At 41.8% G+C, this 26,403-nt stretch overlaps 1 protein-coding gene across 1 annotated transcript in view; it reads left to right on the top strand.

The window, feature by feature from the left end:
* LOC105692011 (disintegrin and metalloproteinase domain-containing protein 10-like) overlaps nt 1-26,403 on the top strand; it is a 123,614-nt gene that overhangs the window by 9,249 nt on the left and 87,962 nt on the right. The window contains exons 3-4 of the mRNA XM_020855864.2: nt 19,764-19,965; nt 24,643-24,764. Of these exons, the coding sequence (XP_020711523.2) occupies nt 19,764-19,965; nt 24,643-24,764 (324 nt within the window). The remainder of the gene's footprint in view (nt 1-19,763; nt 19,966-24,642; nt 24,765-26,403) is intronic.

Raw genomic sequence — 26,403 nt, 5'->3', positions numbered from 1 at the left:
AGAACGCGATGAAGCTGAACGTGAACGTGAAACGTGAACGCGAAACCGGCCCTCCCGCAACGGTGCCGGGGCAAGGCGCTCTGCTTTTGAAGAGCGTGCCTATTGCTCTGTGTGCGGTATAACTGTGCATAGAAGACGGAACTTTTTCGATATCACTGTCGGCAACTTTTTTCATTCACAGGAAAACTTTACAGTTCGAATAAACTTTCCTATGTAAGAAAAGTAATACAAATGAATAAAAATATAGGCACGTATGTATTCCAGCATCCCACGGTCACAAAACGCACCGTATATCCCAAGCGAACACGATATTGTAAAACAGAGGGGCCGAATGAATCGGTATTTCCATAAACATATGAATTATCGAGGCTGAAACTTATTCGAATATATATATATATATGTGAAGCTGTAGTACATGTTGTTAAAAGATACGATGAATCGATTCATTTATTGAAAGTCAATTCGACGGAACAATTTTTCAAGTAAGGATGATATAAATTTTAGTATTTTTATTTACGTTCCTGCTTTATTTTCCTGAGATATATTTATTGAATCTTTTTTCCACCCTTGCGTACGCATTTACCTGTGTAAAAAATTTTTTATTCCCTTTCTTCCTATCCATTTATCACCGATAGAAGCTCCTTGGCGCTTGCGGCTGAGCTATAGCGGGGGCCGGTCGAGCCTCATATTGTTCGTCGATGTTCACTTCAATTTAAATCTTTCGGATCGAGGCGTTCGGTTTCAGGTGCCATCGAGAATTTATTTTTATTACAAGTGCCCAACATCCATTCCCTCACCCCACCCCTTCAATTTCATCTTCGTACCCCTCGTCGGCGATCTTTGAAGCCACTGGGCGTGTAAACGTCTAGACGCGCGGCCGAAAAATGAAATGAAAAATTGAGAAAACTTTCGAAGACTTGAGGCCGTTTTCTCGTCGCGGTCAATGCGACGCGACGCCCTCGAAATTTTCGGATCTACGTCGCGCCAGCTCGTATCGAGGAATCGCTCGAATCTCGTCGCGAAGAGTCGACCCATTTGAATTTTTAAAAGGTCAGAAAAGCAGTTCCGTCGCGAAATCCTCGAGCTTTTCGCGACTCGATCATTTTCACTGCGATCTGCCCATTTCTGCGGGAGTGCACTCGTTTGCAAATGGAGTTTTTTTTTTTCACGGCAAAATTCAGGCGATCCATTAGCAGAGCTACTGGTTGCGATACGAAATTTTCCCCCATTATTTCGTACACAGGGTGGCTCGAGAAAACTGGACAATTCGAATCCCCCGATTACAAAGCTAGTATCACTTTGACTCGAACATATTCTTTTATATATACGATAGACTCAAAGCATAAAAAAACTCTTGCAGGAATGGAAGCCTTATTTTTACAGTTTTCAAAGGGAAGGAAAGATTTTGACAGGATTATTCGACGCGTCGGAGATTTCGAAACTGACCGGTCCTTTTTTATTCGACCACCCTGCGTATACTCATGCTGTACAGCATAAAAGTTCACCGTACGATAGTTTGCACTGCAGCAGGTTATAAAGTTTTCAACGTATACGATAAATAGTGCGATCGCGCTACGGATCTTACCTGAACAATTACCACTGTACAGGCATTACATTTTTATCTTTCTCTTTTTCATTATCTTTTCCACTTTCCCTTTTCTCTTTTTTAATTTCCTCGTGTACGGACGTTTTAATTACGCGTGTGTATGCTGTAGCTATATAATATTGGAACGAATTCGGTACAGCTATACATGTAAAATAAAATAACATCGTCGTTAAAATATTCTGTGCAAACCAGAGTTAGTTTGACAATGAGCAAAATGAATGATTAGATAAATGAAAACAATTTTTTTTTTTCATTCGTGATAAATCAAAAATTCTTGCTTTTCTTATTTTTCTCTCTTGTTCTATTATTTTTCTTTTTTAACGCCATCAATAATAAAGATAAATTTTAAGCGAGCAGCTGCTAACGAGCGAATAATTCCGGACGTTGCTTTTTCATACATTTATTTCTTTCTCTTTGTTTTTTTTCTTCTTTCGTTATTTTTCCCTTTTTTTATGGACTAATTGAATTTTGCGCGCATAATGACTGAAATTAAAGGTGCGTAACAAAACGAAATTTTTTTCTCTCGAATTAACAACTGCGTGGGAGAAAAGGAGACTGCAGTCCGCTTTGATGATACATGTATAATTTATAAGTATATTTATATACTTTTCTCTCATCCATGGTCTATTGAATATAAAAATTGGGGTGGGTTGCAAGAAATTTTTTTTTTTATTCTCTTAGCATGGGGGCAGAATTTGTACCTTATAGAAAAATAAAATTTTTTACCCAAAATTTGAGATTTTTCCAAGGGGTACCCCTTACGATTTTTTCAAATTTTGGCCAAAAATTTTTATTTTTCAAAATCGATCGTATGGCACTTTTCTTATGTATTTCGACCTCAGGAACACGAATCCGTTGTCCAAATTGACCTACGATTTTTTCCCTTCGAGATATCTCCATTTTTATGGTAAAAAATGCGAAAAAATGGGGATAACTCAGTCATTCTTGGAGATAGATCGATTTTTCTTCCAAATTCGGATTCCTGAGCTCAAATTGCATCAAGATCGACTAAAAAATCAATTTTCTATTTTTGACCCCAAAAAGCTGAAAATTGACGATAACTCGGTCAATTTTAGAGATAGATCAATTTTTCTTCCAGATTCGGATTCCTGAGGTCAAAATACGTAAGAAAAGCATATTAAACTCAATTAAAAAAATTATTTATTTTTCGCTTAAAAATCGAATTTGTTTTCGGTTCTTCAAGAGTAATCTCACATATAACCGGCTTAGGAATCTAAATCTGAAAGCCAAAATCATCAACTTATGCAATCGATCGAGTTATCGTTAGGTGGAAAAAATTTTATTGCTGGAAGTAGCCCACTTGATTAATTATTTATTCAAAAAATGATTGGGCTACCTCAAAATATCAAGTAAAGAATTGTTTCCACATTTGAAAAATTTTCTTTTTTCATAAGGTTCAAATTCTGCCCCTATGCTAAGAGAATGGAGAAAAAAAAAAACAACTTTTTCTAACCCACCCTAATAAAAATATTTTTTCATCCTTAACGAACGTTGTTCGATGTAATTTGCATTCTCGTAACATTGAGATGTGCAAATCGTGGTTTCCCAGAGTTTTTGTGTCACTCTCACTTGGTCCCCTCATTTTTTTACATTGTACATGATGGTGCCTACACCACACTGCCTTTCATCGTACATCATATTTCGTATTTGCCAGAAAAAAAGAAGTGAGCGGACGCTCGAATGCAGCGGGGCGATTCACTTCCTCACTTATTCATGTATACGCAGAGAAACTGCGGGATAAGCCAGAGTAAAATGATACGGGTACAACGTACGTACATTCAGCTTATTTCCTGCACACAGAAATTGCATATAAGCAGCTCGCGAGCGGGGATATGAGATAGTCCCGCAACGAATATAATAATATGTGGTAGATACACAGGTATTCCGCAGTACGTGTACGTACATGTTTGTATCTACATATATTTATACGACTTTCGAGATAAGAGATAGCTCAAGCAATTCGCTCTAACGAGAACACGCAAGTTTATTTATACTGCTTTTACAATTTCACGTGACATTTGATACTCTCCCCTAGCCCCCACTTTCCTAGCCCCGAAACCCTCTGCACCGCCAGCAGAGGCTGAGATCATATTAATTTACATAATATCGTACCCACCTTCCTTTACATGATCTTCTTTCTCGTCGCATAATACGTACGTACAAACCTTATACAGTCACAAAATCGACAACAGGCGGATCTCTGCATTTTTAACTTACAAATTTTCATCATCTGAATTATAATTTTCTCACACCGCGCGTAGTTCTCTAGCATAAGAATCTGCCCTGCGAAAGGGACACGGAAGGACGAACGTTACCGTGACTGCCTCGGCCGTCGACGGGGCGGGTGGCGGCAAAGGGGGTGAAGTATTCTCTGATATTCGGAGGGGTCGGGGGGACGGGGGGGGGGGGGGTGGTTGAAATCGGATGAGCATTACTACGATACCGGCTGGAAGAGCGTCGGACAAGAAAAGTGGGAGCTCGAGAAAGCGGTCTGCGATACCTCGATAAGGGGATCGACGTCATAAAGGTTTACCACATGTGCACCAGTCAACCTGCTCTTGCGTAACTATTAACGAGGCTACGGGGGGGGGGTGGCTGTCATTAGAGACCTTTCATTCCGTGTCGTATTATTGCTGCTTCACGTCTCGCGCACCTTTTCTCCCTCGTTTCTTCTTTTTTCCCCCATTTTTTTTTTTTATTTCCTTCTCCTTTTTCCACTCTTTCGTTCGTCTCGCTTTTCCGCACCCACGCAACCTTAGAATTTTCGCTTCCTCCTTTTTCTTGCGTTACTTCCTTTTTATCGGTTTAGCTTTTTCTTTTTCTTTCTTTCTTTTTTTTTTTTTTTTTTTCTTTCTTTTTACTTTTATACGTAGCCTGTAATTTCCGACCTCTTCAAAGGGTAACCAATCGAATTTATTCACGAGTCATACCGTATTGTCGGGACTCAACGGTAATATTCATGACGACGTGCCGTGCCACGTTCCTCAGGAATAATGCTGCAGTGAAATTTCTTTTGAGCATAATTTTTGCGATGAGTATACACACGTATACTCATATTTGTACAGTGACTCAAACGAGAAAGGCGATAAGGAATAACGCGGTAGCAGAGGCGGCAACCATCTCCTCGTACCTTTCCTTGTATCGGTTGAGAGACGTTTTCGCTCGTGTATTACCGTCAATGTCGTGACACGTTCCGGGAATACGACGCCGGATTTTCGCAAGCTCGAGGTAAGCTTCCGTTTAATTGGGAAACTAGACGTGCGAACCTTTGATCGAATCTTCTCAACCGCCGTATTTGTACGCGCGATAAATTTTCCGCGGAAATCTTTTTCCTCCAGTTACCGTGCGTGAGAAAATTTTTCGAATCCTTCCTATATTGATTTTACCCCCCCTCCCTCCCCCAAGGAATAATATGCGAAATACATTCGGTGTAAATATACCTTTGTTTCCTCCACGTAGGGGCCATAAAAATCATGCGAAATTCAGAGGTCCCTCCGCACGTACGTTTTGTATAAGTCGGATGTGTAATATTGTATCTAAAAGATACACGTAGGTATATGTATACGGGTAGTTAATTCGGTCGAACCGTTCCTGTATGTACATACTCGTACATGGCGTGTACATGTATAGGAAAAATTTGAAAATACGAGAGAAGTAGGTATATCGAATTTATCGCCAGCGTAAGCACATATACCTGTTCTCGGAATTTCTCCCTCTGAAATTCCCCGGGGTGGTTTCTGTCTCTGCTTCTCCTTACCGCTACGCTGCCTATATTCTTAGTCTTGGCAGCAACCCTCGCGCATTCTCCTTTCTCGCTCAGTATGCCCGCAGACTCAAAGTAGCCTTCTTTTACAAGGTATATACATATATACATATTATATATATATATCTATACATCTGATACACAAGTTCGGTCAGAAGGCACGAAATGAGCGCCTGCTTCTCTGCTTTTCGGACCCTTTCTTTTTCTGCTCTTCTTATTTCCTCTTCCCAAAATTCGCTTTTTTTTTTTCCCTCTCTCTCTCTCCCTTTTTGCCACAGAGGTACGAAGGTCGGCAGCCCAATGTCATTCCGCTCACCGACGTTGAAAATAAATTACTTCGTATCATCCTCAACGAAGAATTTCATCTCACAATCAGTTTGCTATGCAACATGCGCGGTCGTATTGGAAAATGTTTCGTCAATCGGTTTACCGTAAGATGAAGAAAAGCGTAGCGAAAACGAACGTCTTTTTCTTCCTCTCTTCATTTTTTCGTACGCTATCTACGGTATAGGTACGTACGTGTAGGAAATTTCACACCCCATGCATATTGCGCATATTCATACAGGTGTATGAGTATATATCCATGGAGGGTGACGACGACGACGGTGAAGAATAAAGGGGGAGATATACGTGCGATACGAAAACGGTGGCAAATTTGATTAGAAATTAGGGGGCTGGCGGTTCGAGGGGTAGAAGGGGAAAAAAAAAAAAAGATCGAGACTTTCAATATTTAACGTTACAATCTCGTTTGGCTGCTTGAACGCGGAAACTTTTTGTATTTATTTATTACTCTACCGTTTCTGCCGTATTGTCGTTGCAAAATTTTGGTGCATTATGTGATATAGGTTGGACGATAATTCAGGTTAGAAAGAAAAAAAAAAAAAAAAAAAAAACACACAACAAAGAAAAAAAGAAAGGAAAGATTTTTTCCACTTTAAAAATTTCCCAATATAAATCACCCTGCCCCGGTTGGGTTGCCGCGAGATTCCTTAACCCTTATCTTTTCACCCCTTGCCCTATTGTAACCCGTTGCGTGTATGTGAGGGAACGAAGGTAACATATTTTCCAATTATTATCTATCTTCTAGTCATAAATACATCACCTCAGGCGATAACGACTCGAGGTAGGGAGTCTTTGTCATAATAATTGACGCGCGAACTCGACTATTTTCAAACATAACAACCTCCGCTCGAAAAATTCCATAGACACGCGGCCAGCCCTTTTTCGTTTCATAAGCCTTTTTTCAATATTTTCATCGTCTTCGCTACGATTTGGTGGTCGTCGAATGTAAAATTTCGCACGGAACATGTACCACGTGCGTACATCGTTAGCGGGAAATTACGTGCCTATTATTTACGTGCGTCGTAGCGAACTTTTACGCGTGACGATATCAGGTATACATGGGTATACTTTTCTTAAACGTTACGTATAACACGCGGTGGGATGATTTTATTTCCTTCCTTCTTTCTGTCTCCTTTTTTTCTGTTTTTTTTTGAGATCGTGGAAAGGGGTGAATGGTATGGGCGTCGTTTTGGGTACTAGATTTGAATGTTATATTATGCGAGAAGGGTGACCCGGGCGATTGTGCGACGACGAGTATCAAGGTGCGCGAGTGTCGTATGTATGTACATATTTAGAATGCGTGGTCGCACGGGGTAACCATCGGCCGAGGGTGTTGCTTCTAGTGGTATTTTATAACCCCGGGAACACAAGGGATTCACCCTATTGGGTGATTTCATATCCCGCAGTCAAGTCCCGGAAGCTTAAACCTTAAAACGTAAAAGCGCCCGTTTTAGCTTTGACCGAACTAGGGGTGGGTTACGCCGTTACGCCGCTGTATCGCTCGACCCTGTGGAGTTTCCATTCCTTGTACATCTACGTGTGTATATTTATACGACGTAAAAAATAAATTTTCGATTCATATAAATGCAGGCGTATAACGGCGAAGGAAATTTCCCTCTTTTATTTCATCGCGTTCACCTTTGAAATTTTACACTCGGTGATTTTTGTTTCCCGTTCTTTTACGATTTTCATTTCTCTATTTCTCGTGCGGTTCAACTCGATTCGTATCTTTACAGCGTGAGGTTGTACGTACCGATTCGCTTCAGTCAATCACTCTTTATAACCCGTACATCCTACATCATATTCTGTTTACAATTCTACATTTGCCGCTGCAGATTCAACCGTGCGGTTCGCCTGGCGGGTTCGAATTTACCCCGCGTACGTACCTACGTACCTGTGCACGTTTATTTGCGGACACAATGAACGCGGCAACCCCCCGTACCTACGATTATGGAACTGCTAACGAGCGTTATTTATTTTCCTCTAGTTTTTGTTTCCTCTTTATCGTCCATAGACAGTGCGTAGGGTGGATTAAAAGGTAAAGTTTCATCAGCGGATACGATTCTATTGTCCAACGATGAAATTTAATGATATCAAAAAATTATTTCACGGAGTACCGCGAATAATTACGTAATATATATTTATAAATAAATATTTATACCGTTGCGCCGCTGTGTTGTACGTCCGATATGTAGTTTGTTCGAGATGTATACTCGCGTGTGGTATTCGTATATCCTATTGCCGTCAGACCGTCTGAGTTATACGTCTTCGATATTAACTTCAATTTGCATTGATCATTCGTTTCCCTAATCGGGTTAGGGCTTACCTAGTTCAACTATATCGGTCTACACGGTATCGGGCAAATGTACGCCGATATTTTACCTGCTCAACTATCGGAGTCTGACGACTAACAATATAAGACGCCGAACTTTGACCCGACGCCTGCCCGCGATCGTTTATCACGTGGTTGGCCCACGATAGCCAAGATAATTGTATCAAATAAATTTGCAATATAGGACCCAGATGAGCGTTCTCTCATTTAAAACCCAGCCTCCCAAAAAGATATCCGCATCCATGGCGTCGACGGTTCGGTACGATGTAGATGGTAATTTGAAAAAAAAAATAAAAAAATAAAAAAACCATAGCCTCCGAATTTTCTATTATTATAAGAGGTTGGGTGGGTACGTGCACTTGGATTTATTCGTGTAACGTGAGGGTGGAAATTGTTGTTGCGCAATCAGGCATGAATTCAAATAAAAGAGAAAAAAGAAGAAATTTGTATCTGGGAGAAGAGTGGAGTATTAAAACGGTGGTTTCCTCCGCGATGTTGTAAAATAACGCGGGGCTGGGGGCTTCGGACCTTTTAGGTCTCTTTGATAGAAAAAGAGGAATAGAAGAAAATAGGATTTCGATCTAAGAGCAACTCCTGGCGGTACAGCAGCGTCAGACACGATCGCTACAGCGACCAACACGTAGTCGCATCATCTCGAACGCTCACACCGGCAAACTTTCCATTACCTCAAACAGAATTGAATATGGAATAGATATTTGCATTCGTACGGTTTATTGGCTCGAAGCTAAACTCCCTCTCCCTCTCTCTCTCACGCTTTCGGCCTCGCTATCTTCATCTTTTTCTCTTTTCCTCGCACTTTCTGAAATAATTCTACCCCTCCATGGCTCAGCTGTATACCTATACCTATACCTTGGCTCATTTTATTGGCTGGATTATACAGCGAATATAATTATATTTGAATGAAATAATTTTTGTCGCCCATATCGTACCTTCCTTTTCAGAACTGTGGTATGCAACGCTGGAATTTTTCACCCGGTGTTCTAAAAAAAATTAGCAGATTTGCACCTAGATTTCATTCCCATGCACGCGGATCAGTATTTCGCGGACTTAGATTTCGTATTTGATGAAATAGTTTTTTTGTTTCGTTTACATTTTTGTTCGATGAAATTTTTTTGATGTACTGAAATAGTAGTTACTCTGGGATCGGATGGTTACGTTCTACATTTTTCTACGCAAGAATTAGGTACCCTTTGGCAAAACTTGGGTGCAATCGATGACGAAAAATATGAATCGCAAAGACTCCAAGACCGTGAAGTGCTTTTGAATTTACCGAATTTTTTCCAACAATTCCGAAACGGAGGAATGAATTATTTCATTACTCCCAATTTCGAGCGAATCGGCGATTGGCCCATTCGGCTTCTCCCTTAATTACATGTATATTTTACGATCTTCTCTTACTCCCGTAACAAACGTCATGGGCCGTAATAGTCACCCATATTCAGCCTACCGGAGCGCCCGCCTGCCTTTGAAAGTACCTAATGAAATTTGAGGTCAGGTTCTCGTATATGCGATGGGATCGTTAATGGCCCTCTGCACAATGGCAGCCACAATAGCCAATTCGAATACATGTGGTCTGCCCTTTACCACCTTTACAACTCCACTTTCCCCCCTCTTGATTTCGGCCGCTAGCTACTACTTCCCTGTATACCTATCCACGTACACGTACCAGCGCATACGTATGACATGTACGTATATAAACTCGAGTTATTTCATTTACGCGACGTATGTAACGTAATATCGGAGATGGTAATAACGGTAATCGTGCTATCTCTTTTTTCCGCGATGTTAGCGGGAATCTTTTCTTTTGTTGGAATTTCTGGAAGATTCGTTCACGGACCAAGCGTATAGCACACATGGGTCATTCCATGTGCATCGAACTGGTCGATGACTCTGATTTTCAGCCGTTTTTCCAACGCGTGTGAATAAAAAATGTCGTCACAAGCGACGCGGAAATGCATTTTTCGAGTATATTTTATCGTACCACCTGAAATTGGCTCTCAAATTCGGCGCGATCAAAAACGAACACTTTCGTCCATTACGCTGTCTGCGGAAGGATTTCCGGGTAATAGGAGCGGGGGGAAAAGATAAATAAGTAAATAGAAATATGGCGGTGGTCGATTTGGCTCGGAATGCTCCGTGCGTACGTACGATGCATGTAAATGTGAACAGGGCATTCACCCCGTCGGAAGAAAAAATTTGCGGTGACCTTTTTTGCCGGGGCAATTTTGTCCACGGCTCGGTAGGAACGCGGATAGGAAAAAAGAAAGAGATGGAAACGGCAAATAAGATAAATAAAGAAGGAGAGGAGATGCGTTCGGAGTACGTAATATACGTATATGTATACCTATATACGTGTATATGTGCGAGTGTGTATAAGCAGCGAGGGAGGGGGGTTTGTGACTCTAAGGCTACATCAAAGGGATGGAGGAGGGAAGTGATGTTTGCCGGACTTTGAATAGTATTTAACGTAAAGTTCAAAGGAAAAAGATTACCTTTCCAAAAATATACGTTGGCACTACGTATGCACGTAGAGAGAGACGTACGAATCGTCGCTTTACTTTTCGCTCTACAAACACGAATAAAAAGGAACACGGAGAAAAATGGCTGGAATTGTCACAGGCTATAAATTGGGTGGCAATACACAGACGAAAAATATACTCGGCAAAACTCAAACGAAAGAGTTTCGTGTACACGCCTCTGATGTGCGAAGTGTATTTCAATGTTGAAATTCAACGTCGATTATTTGTTTTTCATTTCATCGTGACTACGCGATGTGCGATCAATTCGTCTACGCGCGGCTGAAAGATATTTCCGTGTGGTCTGCACCGGAAATTTTTTCTGGACAAAAAAAAAAAAATAGAGAAAAAAATATGCTCGATGGCATTCTTGGTGGTAACAAATTTGCGTTAACTGCCGGATGAAATTGCCGATGGTTCGCGCGCGTGGAATTACAGAGAACAAAAAAAAAAAAAAATTACGAACAAAAAAAGAATCGCATAAGTTTGTAGTTTTATCGGGAAACGGGGAGCGAAGCCATCGAGTAAGAGCTCGCGTTCGCGAGCACGTCGCCGTGACCTCTGACGGGTGGGGGTCATCGAGCGTCGAATAGGGCCATTCGGCTCGGGGCCCTCACTCGTGTACCCGCCTTCGGATATTTATATGAATAACGTAACCGAATTTCATTGTAATACAATTACAGGTGGAGGAGGTAAGGGTGGAATTGTTTGAGCCGCTTCTCCCGCGGGAGAAAAATAAGAAGGAGAAGAAGTAAAACGTCGCGCGTCGGTTGAAATTTCCGTCAATGTGTTTCCCCGCTCGCTACGACGAGTAAACTAATTTAATTTCTAGGGGAACGTGCATTATAATATGTATAAAATGGAGGTTTACATTAACATTTACATGACAAGGGGTCCCAGCTGACGCGTAGATGTGTATATATAACATATGTTATACGGTATATCATACTCTGAATTCCTCCCGATGATTGCAGAGAGGTAGAGAAAGAGAGGGCGGGAGGGAGTGAGGGAGTATAAGTTGCCGCTGCAATTCCGTCTCTTCCCTCGTCTCGTGCGGGGAATTCGCTCGGTAATCTCGAGGTCCCAAGGGAAGAGAAAAGAGGCGGAGCAATAGGAGCAGGGGTCGGTCGGCGTCCTCAACGCGCTTGGGTTCTCAACCCTTTCTCTACAAAAGTGGAAACTAATTGCTTTCGAGTTCCCTCCGCGTCCCCCTCCCGTACACCTGCATACGTACGTGAGCGATGTCTCCGCGTGTGCGCGCGTAAACGTGAGTATAAACCCTATAGCTCCGGGCTTTCCATCCTCCCGGTTACCAGCAGTCCAGGATCCGGACTTCTCTGTCAATGATGAGGGCGAAGGGGTAAAGTGGAGAGAGAGAGAGAGAAAAAGAGAACACCGCAGGATAGAAACGAGGGGGCAAACTCACCTCGAGTCGTTCCACTTTGCCGTGCTCTGCACCGTCCAGTGCGTGTCCGTAGAGGCTAAACGTAAAAGCTTACTTACCTTTTTAGCTTCTCGTAGGTATACGGTACACGTATACGTAGCGGGTATGTAGGTGCGCTCTGGAAGGTTCGGAAAACGAAATAGCTACACGCAAGGAAGAACGAGGGTCGAGTACACAAGTCGTTAATTCGTGGAAAATTGGAGGAAAAGGTTGTCGGATAATAATAAATAGAAATAACGTAATTATTAATCCAAAACTCCAGCGTTTGATCGGAGAATAGAATTACATTCGATGAAAATTGAACGTTTTCATCTTCAATTTTAACGAGCTGTCGAATTCAACTCGAAAAATTCACTTCGTTTCTTCGACGCGGGTCACTTTTTTTTTTTTTTCTTTTGTTTAACAAAATTTCAAAGATCTTTTGCTGAAAAATTTTTTTTAATCATCACGAGCTCGCTTCTTCGTCGGAATAAAGATCTCGTACAAAAAAAAAAAAAAATTCAAGGACTCTGTAGTCTTTTTCACTCGCCTTGTGAATCGCCTCGCTACATATATTCACGGCCTTTTTGGTTTCGATCTTTTTCTTCTGATTTTTCCTCCGGTCTAAATTTCAGTTATTCTCGATCATTCGGTCGGATTCGATTCGTTCATCCATTATTGTTAGTCACCCATCGACGATCTCGTTGTCGTCGAGTGAACCGTGATGAATTTTGGCGAAATTCGAGAGCTTCTACGTCATCGACGCACGGACGAGTTACCCCGAGAGCCGTAAGAACGAAGAAATTGTAGAACCCTCACATAAATCAACAAAGTCCGGGAAATCTTATAGCCAAACGGATCTGACCCCAATCTAATCCGCAACAATTGCGCAACGGTATAAGTACGTGCGTGGGTTTTTTGTGTCCAACAATTTCAGACAAACCCGGCCCCCGCGCTCGTCCGATTTGGATGTTTGTACACGGGACGTGTCATCCGAGTGCCTCCCATTCGCCTACGAACTTTAATTAAATCTTGCCATTTCTAGTTTCAGAATGGCGGACAATTAAACTTTTGGTCACACCCGGATTTCTTCGAAAAATTCGGCAAAGTTTGAAACGCGGATCGCCGATACGGCGACAGATTTCTTCGCCGATCGTATCTGTTCGGAATGTCTTCCACGTTTATAGAGGAAGGAAAAAAAATCATTTCGGAGAGTCCTTCGACCCGTTTCCCGAAACAGCGATTCCGGCGAATTGAAATTCCGTTTTGTGTTAGAAAATATATTCAATCAAGATGACGATTTTTGTCTCGTTGCACGTTTATATCTATCGTATAATATAAGTATAGTACACATTTCCCACGAGTATCATCCGTCCATCGAGAGAAATGAAGGCTTGTTAGGGGATGATCGATTCTCTCCGGATGACGTTGGTGCTCCATTATCCCCTGTCCGTTCATCGGTACGCCCTTTCCACCCTCTATTATCTCCATTTCTCTCTATTTCTATCTTTCTCCATCCCTTCGTTATAATACCAGCATCGGTCCATCCGCACGCACAATATTCGCATGCGGTGTCCATTCTGTCGAATGTTTGTCGCTCCGTTGCCCCTTTGACAATCTCTCCGCTCTCCGCGGAGCTCTGCACACGATACCCGTACCTGTGTGCACACGCAATACGCGAAACGAGTGTAATTCCACCCGGTAGATGTTTCGATGTACTTAAATTCTATGTAATATTTTCAAACATATTCTATTCGTAACTAGGTCGGTGGTAAATATAGTTATTTTTTCTGCCCTTACACACCAAAAAATGTCCGTCACTCACGCGCATTGACTAAAAAAGCTTCGATTTTCATCTGGCCTACGTACGACATCGTAAAATTTAAGTATCTTTGAGTTGTGCTGATATGTGTTGGAAAAAAAAAAAATTAATTTCTAGTACAGTTCGGTATCCCTGTCGGGGGATGTAGAGTTCGACACCCGTTATGCGCAAGGGTATATATGTAGAAACATGTGTGTACACCGTGGTGAATCAGCTCGTGTGTGAAAGAAAGGGAGATATAGAAAGAAGGGGAGGAGAAAAAAAAAACGAAAAAAGAGAGAGAAAGAGAACAGACGGCTGCTGCCCCGACGACGCCGCGTTCCGCTGACTCCGTGCCAAGTGGAACGAGTCAGGGTCTCGTCAGCCGACCGCGCGGTTGCCTTTTTCTCCTACTCGTTTTTCCCCCCTTTCTTTCTTCTCTTGTGTGTGTGTGTGTTTTTTTTTTTCTTTAATTTTTTTTTTTTTTTTCCATTCGGTATAAGGTTTGCTGCCTCCACTTTTTCTGGAATTCTCCTTTCTTTTTTTTTTTTTCTCCTACCCTTTATCTCTCTTTCACCGCCGAAATTCTTCTCATCGTCTTATATAGTTTTACCGTGCCTTTTGTTCTTATAGGTCGCTGCTAGCTCGGTCGTTCCATTTCGTTGAAAAGATTGGGCTAACCTGCAGGTCGGATCGAGTTGTTAGCGAAACGATCGAGCTATAGTCGTCATTTCTACTCGGATCCAAACGCGCGCGGACAGCAAATTGCCAACTAACGGGCTATCATCGGAAACACTCGGATTCTCCCCCCCCCCCCCCCCCCCTCCCCCCAGCCCTTTTTCAATGACGATCGATCGATCGATTAGCGAATCATAATTAGCGGGATAGAATCCTCGACCGAACCTTCCTCTATACCTATCTCCTTATCCCCTCCGAAGACGATTCATTCTTCTGAAACCCGTTGTTGTCTGACCTTTTGTAGATCCCCCCCCTCTCCTCAGTTAGCTCCTTATCTTCATTCTTCTTCCCTCTCGTGTCGGGCCAACTTGCAGATTCGACCTTCCGGTCTCTCTCTCTTTCTCTCTCTCTCCCTCTCTCTCTGTCTCTCTCTCTTTCGGTCATTAATTTTTAAATAATTAGAATTCAATTAATTAATCCAAGCACCGGTATATATGTATACTGCTATAAGAGATCTCATTAGTATTTCGAAAGATAAAAATGCCAATTGTACGCCCATCAGCGTGATTATCATCGTTATTACGATTTTTAAATTTTAATTCTTTTTTCATTATTACACCCCCAAGGATTAGCGGATTTGATAAAATTATGGATATAATTTACTCGTTAGTATTTTCCACCTCTGTAGACTCGTACCTCACTCGGGGAGACAATGAAAATTAAATAGAGGAACACGCAATGACAATGGGTCCGATGACGCGGGGCATTATACCTGTACGGAAGTCGGAATTTAGAGACTAGACGCGATTCTTGAACGGTTTCATTTAGGTGAGATGTGGTCTATGCACACACATACACGTTGGAACGCCCGGAAGTTCGGTGTACAGTAGCTGGCTAAAGACGGTGTGCTGAAAACGAGGCGGTAGATTCACGTCTGGATTTACGTAGTGGGAAGAGAATGCCTTTAGAATTGTTGCACCAGACGTGTTATTAGATTCTGCATAACCCACGAGCACCGCTCTAAATTCCCGTGGCTTCTAACTTTACCCTATATAGACATACACATCCCCGTGTATACTTATCCACATACCTGTTCCTATATAGAACGTATATTCATTTCATTGTCACGTTTTGACAGTTGCACATTGTGCATCGCGTATTGCACGTATACCCATTGGCAGAGACGATGGGATTTATATGCCTTTAATAAACTTGTTATCGCATAATATCTTTGTCCATTTTATTATATTCCAATTCACCGTCATCACGAGCAGTATGAACGTTTTTCGCAACTATTTTATCCACTTGATTTTACTTTATTTTGTTTTATTCTATTTTTTTGCTAGGTACTCTTATTCACGTATACGTATACGTAGAAGCGAGTGAAAATCGGCTGTTTATACTGCACGTTTGGTGGATTAATGCGGGGATGTTGGAATGGAATTGGGAATGGAAATTTCTTCAAATAAATTAACCTGTCTAGAGCAAGACTGAAAAGTTGGCAAACACCTTATATACACCCACCTAACTTGTACAGAGTATATATAGTGTAGAAGGAGAAGGTTTCTTTGCATGTAGGCACTTCGTATTTATAAAAGCGTCTAGAGAGTCTTGAAAATTTCTTGAAGAGATAAAACGAGAGAGAAGTCCAGAATACACTCCGGCGAAACATCGTAATTTCTTAGCGTACGATCGGGCGGGAGATGATAATGTTCGCGAAATAAAAATACCCTTCCTATTCGACAACGATGATTCAATATTAGATCAAGAGCACTACGTCCTGGCATACAAATTTTCCTAATTCAAGTATCATTGAATTTCAAATGTAACAGTCAAATATTTTTCATTCATTCGCCTGCGAGAACCAATCGATCACGTTCGGATTTCCGTATAGGTGATTACTGAATTTTAAAAACCGTGCCGCACACACGAGCGATTCGGTCGAACACTCGATGAACTTTTTTTTACCCCGATGAACCGTTGGCTGACTGGCGTACGATACGCACCAAATTTTCACGTGATCGTTGCGTCGTCGATTACTGGCGTTTGCCCGATCGATTTCTCTTCAGCACGTGATTCGATTTTACTTGGAAATTCGTAGGGATCGTGAATTGTTGGTCAACACGTTTGAAAAATCATCGGAATAGGTAGAATCATAAACCAAGGAATGTCTAGTAATTCCTGAATCCGCAGACGTTGCTCTATCTTCAATTTGAGAATTCAAAAGATCCAGTCAAACGATGAGAAATTATCGGCGTTTCTGCAATAGAGGGTAAAAATAAGAAACTATCTGCAATCTAGTAATCTAATTTCAATCGATCTATTCCAACTCATTACTCGATACTTGACGTTCGTGACTACATCGAATCACGGTCGGTAAGTACACGTGTATCACGTATACAAATACATTATACATTGAATCCTTGACGAGGGATGATATCGGGCATGTTTCGACCCTATTTCAACTTTACCCTACTCTCGCTTTCTACCGCTGTGGAAGCAGAAGACTGACAATGAGAGGTACAGGTTAAGCGTTTAGATTAGCTATAGTGGGGCACACGGTCGTTTGACTCGACTCTCACATACGTACCCTACCTGCCCGCCCGCTTCGCGCACGGAAAATTTATTGCGAAATAAACCGCGTATATATGGTACGTACGTACGAGGAGGGAAAACAACCGCTGTCCTTTACCGGACTGGATCTCATCCTGCGCTCATACAACCGCTGCAACGTGTTCGCCGTTTAATGTACGAACGTACAGGGTGTCTCGAATCCTGTAGGGAAACCTCATCGGCACCTAGAATTCCTCGTAATTGCGCGTGCCGGCCGATCGTTGAACATTTCGCAGTAAAAGTCGATCCTGTGAAAAAAAAAATGGTCGCTCTTTGGAAAAAAGTTTCCCTCAAAATTAGCCAAGGAATTTCGACCGTGTTCGGAGTTATTCCCGACGGATACGAGGCACCCGGTGTTACGTATACCGTGGTGAAGTACGACGTGCCGTAGGTATGGATATGCAGAAAATCCTCGGCTACGAACGGACTGGATGGAAGACCGGTTTTGAGGATACTGAATATGATATGTTTGCTCTCCTATGTACACATCGCTACCGGCTGTAAAATAGTCAGTTTTCCATGCTTTGATCGGCGCGCTGCTTTTCCTTTTCCTCTCCTCTTCTCTGGATACGATTGAAAACCAACCGTCGTACCGTGTTCACTCTTTCGCCCACGTTTATCCATAGAAAGTCATCTGGTAAATAGCACTTTTTATCGACGTGATTTCTTTTTTTTTTTTGTTTTTTTTTGTTCTTTGCTAATTTTATCGTGATGAAAGTCCAGAGTGAAAAAAAATCAAAAAATGTGATGCACCCGGTTACAGAATTTGGGGGGTATCCCGAAGCGAATCGTGGTGGTAAACTAGAATTTTCTGTTTCGTATTCGCCAGAAAAGGTGTATGTTTGAAAAAATAAAACAATCCAAGAGACTGAATCTTCGATTCAGCTGACTTTGGAGGGTCGATAATACCACGAATTCAAAAATTACGTCCCTTCAGCTTCTATCTTTGGCGACAATCACTACGCGCAACTCACGTTACATTAAAGGGTTGAATTTGACATACGGTGAAAAAGTTATCGCAATTTTATTTTTACCATTACCGATGTCTTCATTTTTCTATCTAATCTTTTAATCTCGTGCGACGATCCTCATTCGGGCGGAATTACATGCCTTCTTCGCATCGGTACATTTACAATGGGTAATAGGTCGGTAATTCCCACGTTATCTATATCATATACATTATACACATTATAAAACTTTATTGCCCGAGAATTTTTTTTCACCCTCAACAGTAACGATATATACATAGATATGTATATACAGTGTACATAGATATCTACTGCACGGATCGGGCTTTTTACCTTTGTTTACAGCTAATTTAGCATAACTCTCGCGTGTACGGAAAACCCACCCCCACCCTCCACCCCCGTGGGCACGGATGATGGTGATTAGATTCTGGGTAGCCTTACCGAGCCTTCACGTGCGTAAATACACGCACAGGTATGTGTGTGTGTGTATTTAAAAAAAAAAAAAAAAAAACATTGTTTTTTGTTTCGTTTCGATTCCTTTTTTCGGTTCAGCAGCACCTGTATCGTCGAAAACCGCGTCGCGCGTCGCTCGCGTTACCGTAGAGAGAGAACCTGTCTTATCTTCATCCCCGAAAAAACCCAACACGCACGTTAACTTTTGACAGGAACGGAATATCGCGGGACTTCCAATTCGCGGTTACTCCTCTACCCTATAAATAATACGCACCGCTCTCGCGACGTTGTCTACGTGCCACTAACGGATCACTTATCTGTCTCTCTTCCTCTTTTATTATTCACCTTTTTTTCCATCCGGTTCTTTTTCATGTTTCTCGTTTTTAGTTCGCGCCCTGAATTCACGCGTTACGATACGCCCGCCCGCCCACCTACACGCACCTTTGGATTATTTTCTTTTTTTCCTTGTGTACCTTGTGACGTAGACGATTGTTCCGTTGGTATTGAAACTTTTATGTCGATATCGCGAAGTTCGAGATGCACCACTTCTCCCGATTCTTTTTCCTTTTTTTCTTCGCCCTTCTTCGTCCTTTGTTCGATTCTCGCGAGTCGCGAAGATCTATAATTCGGAGACGTCGGGATACGTCGCGGGTTGTACAACGCCTTGTGAAACCAGACCGGCTGTCGATATGTCTACAGGTAATACGTCAAATTAGAAGAAATGTAAAGTAAAAATCCATTGTTCTCTTTTAGCCGAACTACCTTATACACCTATACCTATAGCTGTACCCGTCGAGTATCAAATACTCTGATCAATCTAAAATCAATATTCTACCAGCACTCGTCGGGCTTAGACTAGAGGCGAGGAGAGACTGCTTCCACTATTGTCCGATTGTTCATTTTCACCTATTCATCATTCCCGTACACACACCCCCCCCCCCCCCCCCCCCCCACCTCTTCTCCCGTAACGAAAAAAAGTATTTTTTCCGTTTCGCGGTAGTCGAAATTCCCATTTTGTTTCATACCTGAAACAGCAATATATGTGATTGCAAAAAGCTGGAATGGCGTTACAAAAGTATCGGCGGAAAAAAGAAATACGATTCCCCTAATTTTTGTTCGTTGTTTTTTTTTTTTTTTTCTTTGTTTCCTTTCACAAACCGAACACTGAAAAGTTCCGATGGAAAAGTTTTTTCACTAATGAATTCTTCGTTCGATTTTCGTTTCAGATATCATCGGGGGTTCATTTATCAAGAGTTACGGGCCAGCATTGTACGACACGGAATTCCTTCGCGAACATCATCGCGGTGACAGGAAACGTCGTGACATTGAGCAGGAGGAGATGGAGAAGTTGGGAAAATCGGGAACATCGTATTCTACTCTTGGAACTGAAGAGCGACCGCTCCTCTTGCGTCTTCGCGCTCTCGACAGGTTCGTACTTATCTACTAATATACGCCTGTGTGTGTATTATATCTTCCCGGAGGCAAACGGCGATGTTGGCGACAGAGTGCATACCATAACCGCGCGTCGTACGTACGTACGTACGTACCTACCTACTGCAACCTTCCGCAATCTCTCGATCAATAAACAAGGAATGACGCGCGGAAAATTGCCGGAGTATGCAAAGATCAGAGAAAATGATACGATGACACCGTTAGTTCTCTCTCTCTCTCTCTATGTTTTTTTTTCGTTTTCATCATTTTTACTCTCGTCTACACCTCATGAGTTCATATCAAAAACGTGTATGCATGCTCGTCACGCTCAGGACTCTACTTTTATCGCTTCGTATACATATAGGTACCGTGTGCTCATTGACGGTACACACGTATATCTATGTACTTCGGGGAGGTGTGCATACATGGGATATTTTAACGTCAAATTAAGTCACGGCCCGCTACTCTGTGGATTTTACAGAATTTTCTAGTTCTCTATTTTATCTCAATTACGTTAAAAACTTGGAGTCCGGGGAGTCGGGATGATTCGGCGAGAAATTCTTCATACAAATTCCATTCTATGTGTATGTGTGTGTGTGTTTGTGATGCTGGGGAAATTTTTTGGACATGCCCAATCTGATAATGACGTAGAGAGTTGAGAAGATGTAAGATTTCAATGGCGAACGAGAGTAGGATGAAAAAGCGATCTGCAGAATTCTATCTAGAAGTCCTCGAGATAGTCAGTCTCGTGAATGGCTACGCTGCAAAAATACGGAAAAAGTAAAATTTTCAACAATGAAATTTTTAAATATTCCGAGAAGCATTTGGTATGGCTTTCAGAAGGCTTATCGAGAGTTTGTTAACTAGATTACGAGATACGGCAGATACGTATCCACCCTTTTGTTGGGTGAATTCTCGGTGCCCATAATTTGGGAAAGAGAAAGAGACGGAGTTTCGCTTTGGATATCTCCCCATAATTTGCGCGATCATCTTTCCTACGGAAGAGAAATCTAACTTTGCGTCAGAAGAAATTACTTGGAGGCTTATCGACTGCTGTTGCTGCTTTTGCCACTGCTATTCCGCTCCTCCTCCCCCTCCTTCGTTTTTTCTCTTCTTCTTCTTGTTGCTGTAATAGTACCACCCACCAAAACTCTTCCCAACGCAGACTGTTCAAAACCTGATTATCTTCTATCACCTTTCGAACTTTGTTAAAAGTTGTGCTAAAAGTTTTCCAAACTCGGAGTAAAAAACCGTACTATATACAGTTGCGGCGTCAAAAAAATAAATAAACAGAAAAAAAAAGACCCGAGCAAACAAGGATACAGAAAATGTTTTAGTACATCACCGACCGTAAGGGCGGTTCGGATCTGGACGTGATCCTCGCCCTTCATAATTGGTTTTTTTTCTTTTTTTTTTTTAAGTATGTATGTAGTTTGGTATAACGTACTACACCAACAGGTGAGTGAAATTAATTTTTATTTTTTTCCCCAAAAATTCGTCGCCAGTGATGATCGAAGACGTTTGTTCGGCACTGCAGAGGATTTCGATTTGTTTTCAACCTATACCATGAATTCTTCGATGGGAGAAATTTTTTATCCTAGTTCGATTGGGTCCCATTTATAGCTCCATTCTGAAGAGGTACAACGACTCGATGAAATAATACAACAATCAACTTTTTCAGATTCGAAGTAAATTTCTTTTTGTTGGTCAAAGAAACCATTACTGCCGTACGAATTCTCAAAAACCAATGGAAAAATTGATTCTGGTCGTTTTCTCTCTTACCATGAGATAAAATACTCGGGGGAAAGAGAGAAGAAAAAGGTATCAATTAGAATATTTCATTTGAAATTTAGAAGTTTTAAATGGAGTTCACAGTTGCTGTGGGGAAAAAAGAAAATCATCCCGCGGAGTTTGCCCGCGTCAACCGTGCGTCGAGTGGTACAAATCAAATATGGTAAAAGCTCCGGTTAAATTTTTCATGAGTTCGAAATGGTATTTTGGTTAACGGAATGGACGTATATGAGCCGACGGAGAGAGGTGGTAAAAATTCCGCAAACCTCCGCGTAATGTATTATAATTTCTCGTCGGAGTATTTTCTTATTTCATTCGTTTCTCTTCTCTTTTGTATTTTTCATTTCATCCCTTCGATACGGAACATCGCGAGGTGAGCCAATTCAATGTTGATGAAGAAAACTCGACGAGGTCGGTTCGAAAATTCAACGTTACGTTATACACGCGGAAATTGTAACGGAATGGAATTCTCGTGGGGTGAAATCTAGGAAGGCAGAAACTGTATGCACATATAAATGTATGTACGCAGAAGAGGTCAGATTATATATGTTACGTTAGGTTAGCAACTGGGCTGCAGATCGTCGATGACGAGGGTTGCGAACCGGCCAGCTGAGAATGTCCGACTGACCCATTTGACCCGGTCGGAGTTATGGATGTATGATGAAGAGGGGGATCGAAAAGGGGCGGAAGAAGGAGTGGGGATCGGGATGTTGGGGTAGGAAACTGGAGGATGAGGATCAGGAAGCGGTGGCCTCCTCTTATACGGGGGGATGCCAGTCTCCCTATCAGCGTAGTAGTAGTTCTTGCGGTTAGAGAATCCCCTGCATAAGTCAGCTTCTAGCTAGTCCTCGAAGCCGAACCCATTAGCGATAATTAGGCACCTATTATTTCCGTTATACCGACAGACAACCTGGAGAAAACGAGAGGCGATACGCCGCATTAATTTGATCGGATGAATCGATATTCGTCGGAATATTCACATCGAATTGATATCAATTTATATCAAGGTTGCACGAAGTTAGAAGTAGTTCTATACACTACAGTGTAGGTTTTATTCGACGCTTGTCGTCTTTCGGTATTAACTCGGTATAAGTATAAGAAATCATTACACGGTCGGCGAAAGCCAACGAGAGAGTTTTCATCCCCCGTTGTTGCTTTTGGCACTTCTGCCGCCGCTGCACCAATGGGGGAATAATCCTTGTTTATCATATTTGCTAAGCAGCTGCACGCTGCCGTCGTCCTGTACAAGCGGGTCTCGGCTTTCTTATCGTCTTACGGATACGCTCACGGTACGTAAGTATGTACCCTCCTCCTCGACTCGCCTTATACGTACATACAACCCTCGCTATTCCCTCCCTTGTAACCTTCCAGTCAAATGAGGTTACCACGCGCTGCTATCGCCACTGATATTCCTGCAGTCCATTAGGTATACGTACGTACCTACATATGTACGAAGGTAATGCACGTGTACGGTAGCTAGGCGGATACATATATGTACCCCTCGCATGTACGTGTGCATATGTGTTTACGTAACATCCGTATGCAGTTAATTCTCAGCTGAAAACGCTCTCGTTGCTCGAATTGCTACAGAGGTACCGTATTGCGAGAATCGTCCATTGATCAGTCGCTATGAATTAATTGGTCGATTACCCGGTTGATTAGGTGTTTAGAAAAATGAATTTCGAAGTATTTCTGTCCTACCGGATGAAGATGTGAGAAAATTCGACAGAAACAGTTCATTACTTTCGACGAGTACAAAATAGAAACCGAGAAATTCTTATTATTCGTTATACGGTCCACCGAAGGACCTCCGAAGTGCACCTGTTCTAGATCAGTCTTGTTAACTTGAGCTGGTTGAGTTTTTTTTTTTTCCTTTTTTTTTCATCAGACATAATTGGTAATTTTGACGCGGTTGGTTTCCTTAAATTTCGCGATTGTAAATTCTGAGCCTTAAATCCACGATAAGCGATTTATGCATGCGGCATATGGCGATGAGGATAATAACTGGATTATGGTGATAGAAACAGCAGATATTCTTCGAAAACGGGATTAAAAATTGACGTTTCGCTTCTGTGGTATAATCGCCTTAAGTCATATTACCAAAGTTTATCACCAATTTCCATGGTAATTGGAAATTCTGCAAGTTCATTCCAAATATCCAATATAATCTGGCGTTGCGCTTGGTTATGGTGGGGGGGGGGGGTATTATCGCATAGAAGAAACTCGTTACTGCGGTTCAATTAATTCAATATCGAAGAATAAAACAAATCAGCAGAAGGAAAAACAAAAAAATAACACTTCCCGGAAACAACTTCCATTATTGCAATCGGCTTTCATTAATTGGAGTTCGGAGCTCGATATAATTTTTTTTCAAAATAAAACGAAAGAAAAATCGTGGAAATCTAACTTCGCCTGGTGTTCAGAAGACGCCCCCATTCACCGATTGTTTCCGAACGTTGCAGTCCCAAATCTCAAATTTCGGTGGCATCGGGTACGGAACATGTACACGACTATTCGGAGTTGGCATGTCATTCCAAAGGTCCGTCAGATAAAACGGCTGGACGATGAATTTCAAAGTTCCCGATGACTTCCGCCATCCTTTCCGCATGTCTTCTCTCGCGATACAAATTGGAAGCATCGCGTGAAGTTTGCGACTCATGTTGTGATAGAAATGTTCCGGGCTCCGCGCACGTAATACACACTTGACTCGAGACAAGTTAACGGAATTAATTTGTCATCGTCACGTTACTTCGTTTATCTCGTTTTTCCGCACGCAAATTCAGTTCTCAAGGACCATTGTGTCATCTCCGTTAAGGGTTACTACCTATCTCGATTGCGTTTACTATTACTCATTAAAAATTCCATTTTCATTTCACGTTACAGGGTGTTCAAGATGAGGCTCGTAAGGGACGTCGGCTTGTTTGCCCCCGACGTTGAATTTGAAGGTTCAAAGGGTCTGCCCATCGCATTCAACACTCTGCATACCTATACCGGGACACTCGAAGGTGAGTACACCGTTATCCCTCAGATTCTTGCTCGCTATTGCTATCGCCGATGCGGCCGCTGGCGACCTTTTTGACGATGGATATTTCATACGATATTTTTTAGCTCTGAAACACGAGTACGTAACCCATAGATTGAACTCATCCAGACGTGGAAGGTGTGCCGACAATGAGGCGATGTTTTTTTACCGCGGGGTACCTGCACGTGGGTACCAGGGCGGGATTAATGCTGTACTTTGATATCCAGTATATCCCACCTTTCCGTGCTCATGTAATGATAACTCTTTTTCAACCGCGCGTTTGTGATACCTGATAATGAGTTGCAGTCGCTCCGTAGGGGGAGGGGAATATAACACGCGTATATCGTGATGCAATAACCTTGGAAAATTTTCTACATTTTCGGAGACGTGCGAAAGAAAAACCAGCCCACTGTAATAGCGGTGGAAAATTTATATCCATGTCTAAATGTTGTCTCAGTTTTATTTCTGAAACCCTTTGCTATCCGCATGTAATTTGAGACTGAATTGTTTTAAATCCACCCGCAAGATGACGTACTTTAACATTCACTATGTCCGCGTGTAGCGAATCTCCTACACGTACTTTTCATTTTGTTTTTACTCGGAAAACCCTCTCGGGTCGTCTGAATATATCTGAATACTTACTCGCTAGTTTCTTCGAAGGTATACATGTGGAACCCGAGGCTCCGTATACTTCTTATATTTTATTTTATACGTTTTACCTTTTTTTTTATTGCTCCTTTTTTTCAGTGCGGGGGGGGAAAAACCTACGCCGCGGCACTACGGTCGACACAAATTCGATTTTAATGGCTGTTCTAGACTCTCGATTAGAGGAACACAACATGAGATAGATAGATACCTATTCTTATACCTGTGCCATAAATTGTTCCATTTATCTTGTTCAATTAATTTTATTATCGATTATCGATCAGATACGGCGCTAGACCTGCGTGCAGGAGCTTCAGGATGCCTGAAATAATTCCCTAGCGTATTTATAGGAGAATTTTATCCGGTTATTTTCAAATTACTTTCAGTTAGAAAATTCAAGATTATGCGAAACGGAAAAATAGACGAACTGATCGTTTTTTTATAATGATGAGAATTTTAATCCTTTTCGACGCACGAACGGTCACGATGAACTTCATCGTTGATTTCTTCGGATAGTAGAGAAAGTAACTGTAACTTTCAAATCGGCTTCACTAGAAACCCACAAAAAATGCGCATGAAGCAAAAAGCGCATTCTACGGAATGTTGTGTGCTCCATATTTCCCGGATTCATTGTCGCGGTCGCAAAATGAGAAGAATAAATTGAAAACGAGTAGAAGATATAAAATCATGAATCAAAGTTCGCAACCCACTACCAAGAAACACGAGGGGAACAACTGAAAGGATATTCCGCTACTCGGTAGATGCAAAATCACCTCGATCGCTATTTTTTTCGTTATTGGATTTTCTCGTCATTCGATACTATCTTGTATTTCTCGTTCTTTTTTTTTTCTTCTTTTTGACGTTCCAATAGCACCGAGGGACTCGTAATGAGTTTGCAACTCCAACCTGACACCTTGTCTCTGATTAGTGGAGTTTAAATTTCGAACGTCCTAAATGAAGATTCGAATCATGTCATC

Source organism: Athalia rosae, chromosome 1 (assembly GCF_917208135.1).
Source record: "Athalia rosae chromosome 1, iyAthRosa1.1, whole genome shotgun sequence".
NCBI lineage: Eukaryota > Metazoa > Arthropoda > Insecta > Hymenoptera > Athaliidae > Athalia > Athalia rosae.
The sequence above is the reverse complement of the archived record's forward strand: the minus strand, read 5'-3'. Positions and strand labels throughout refer to the sequence as shown.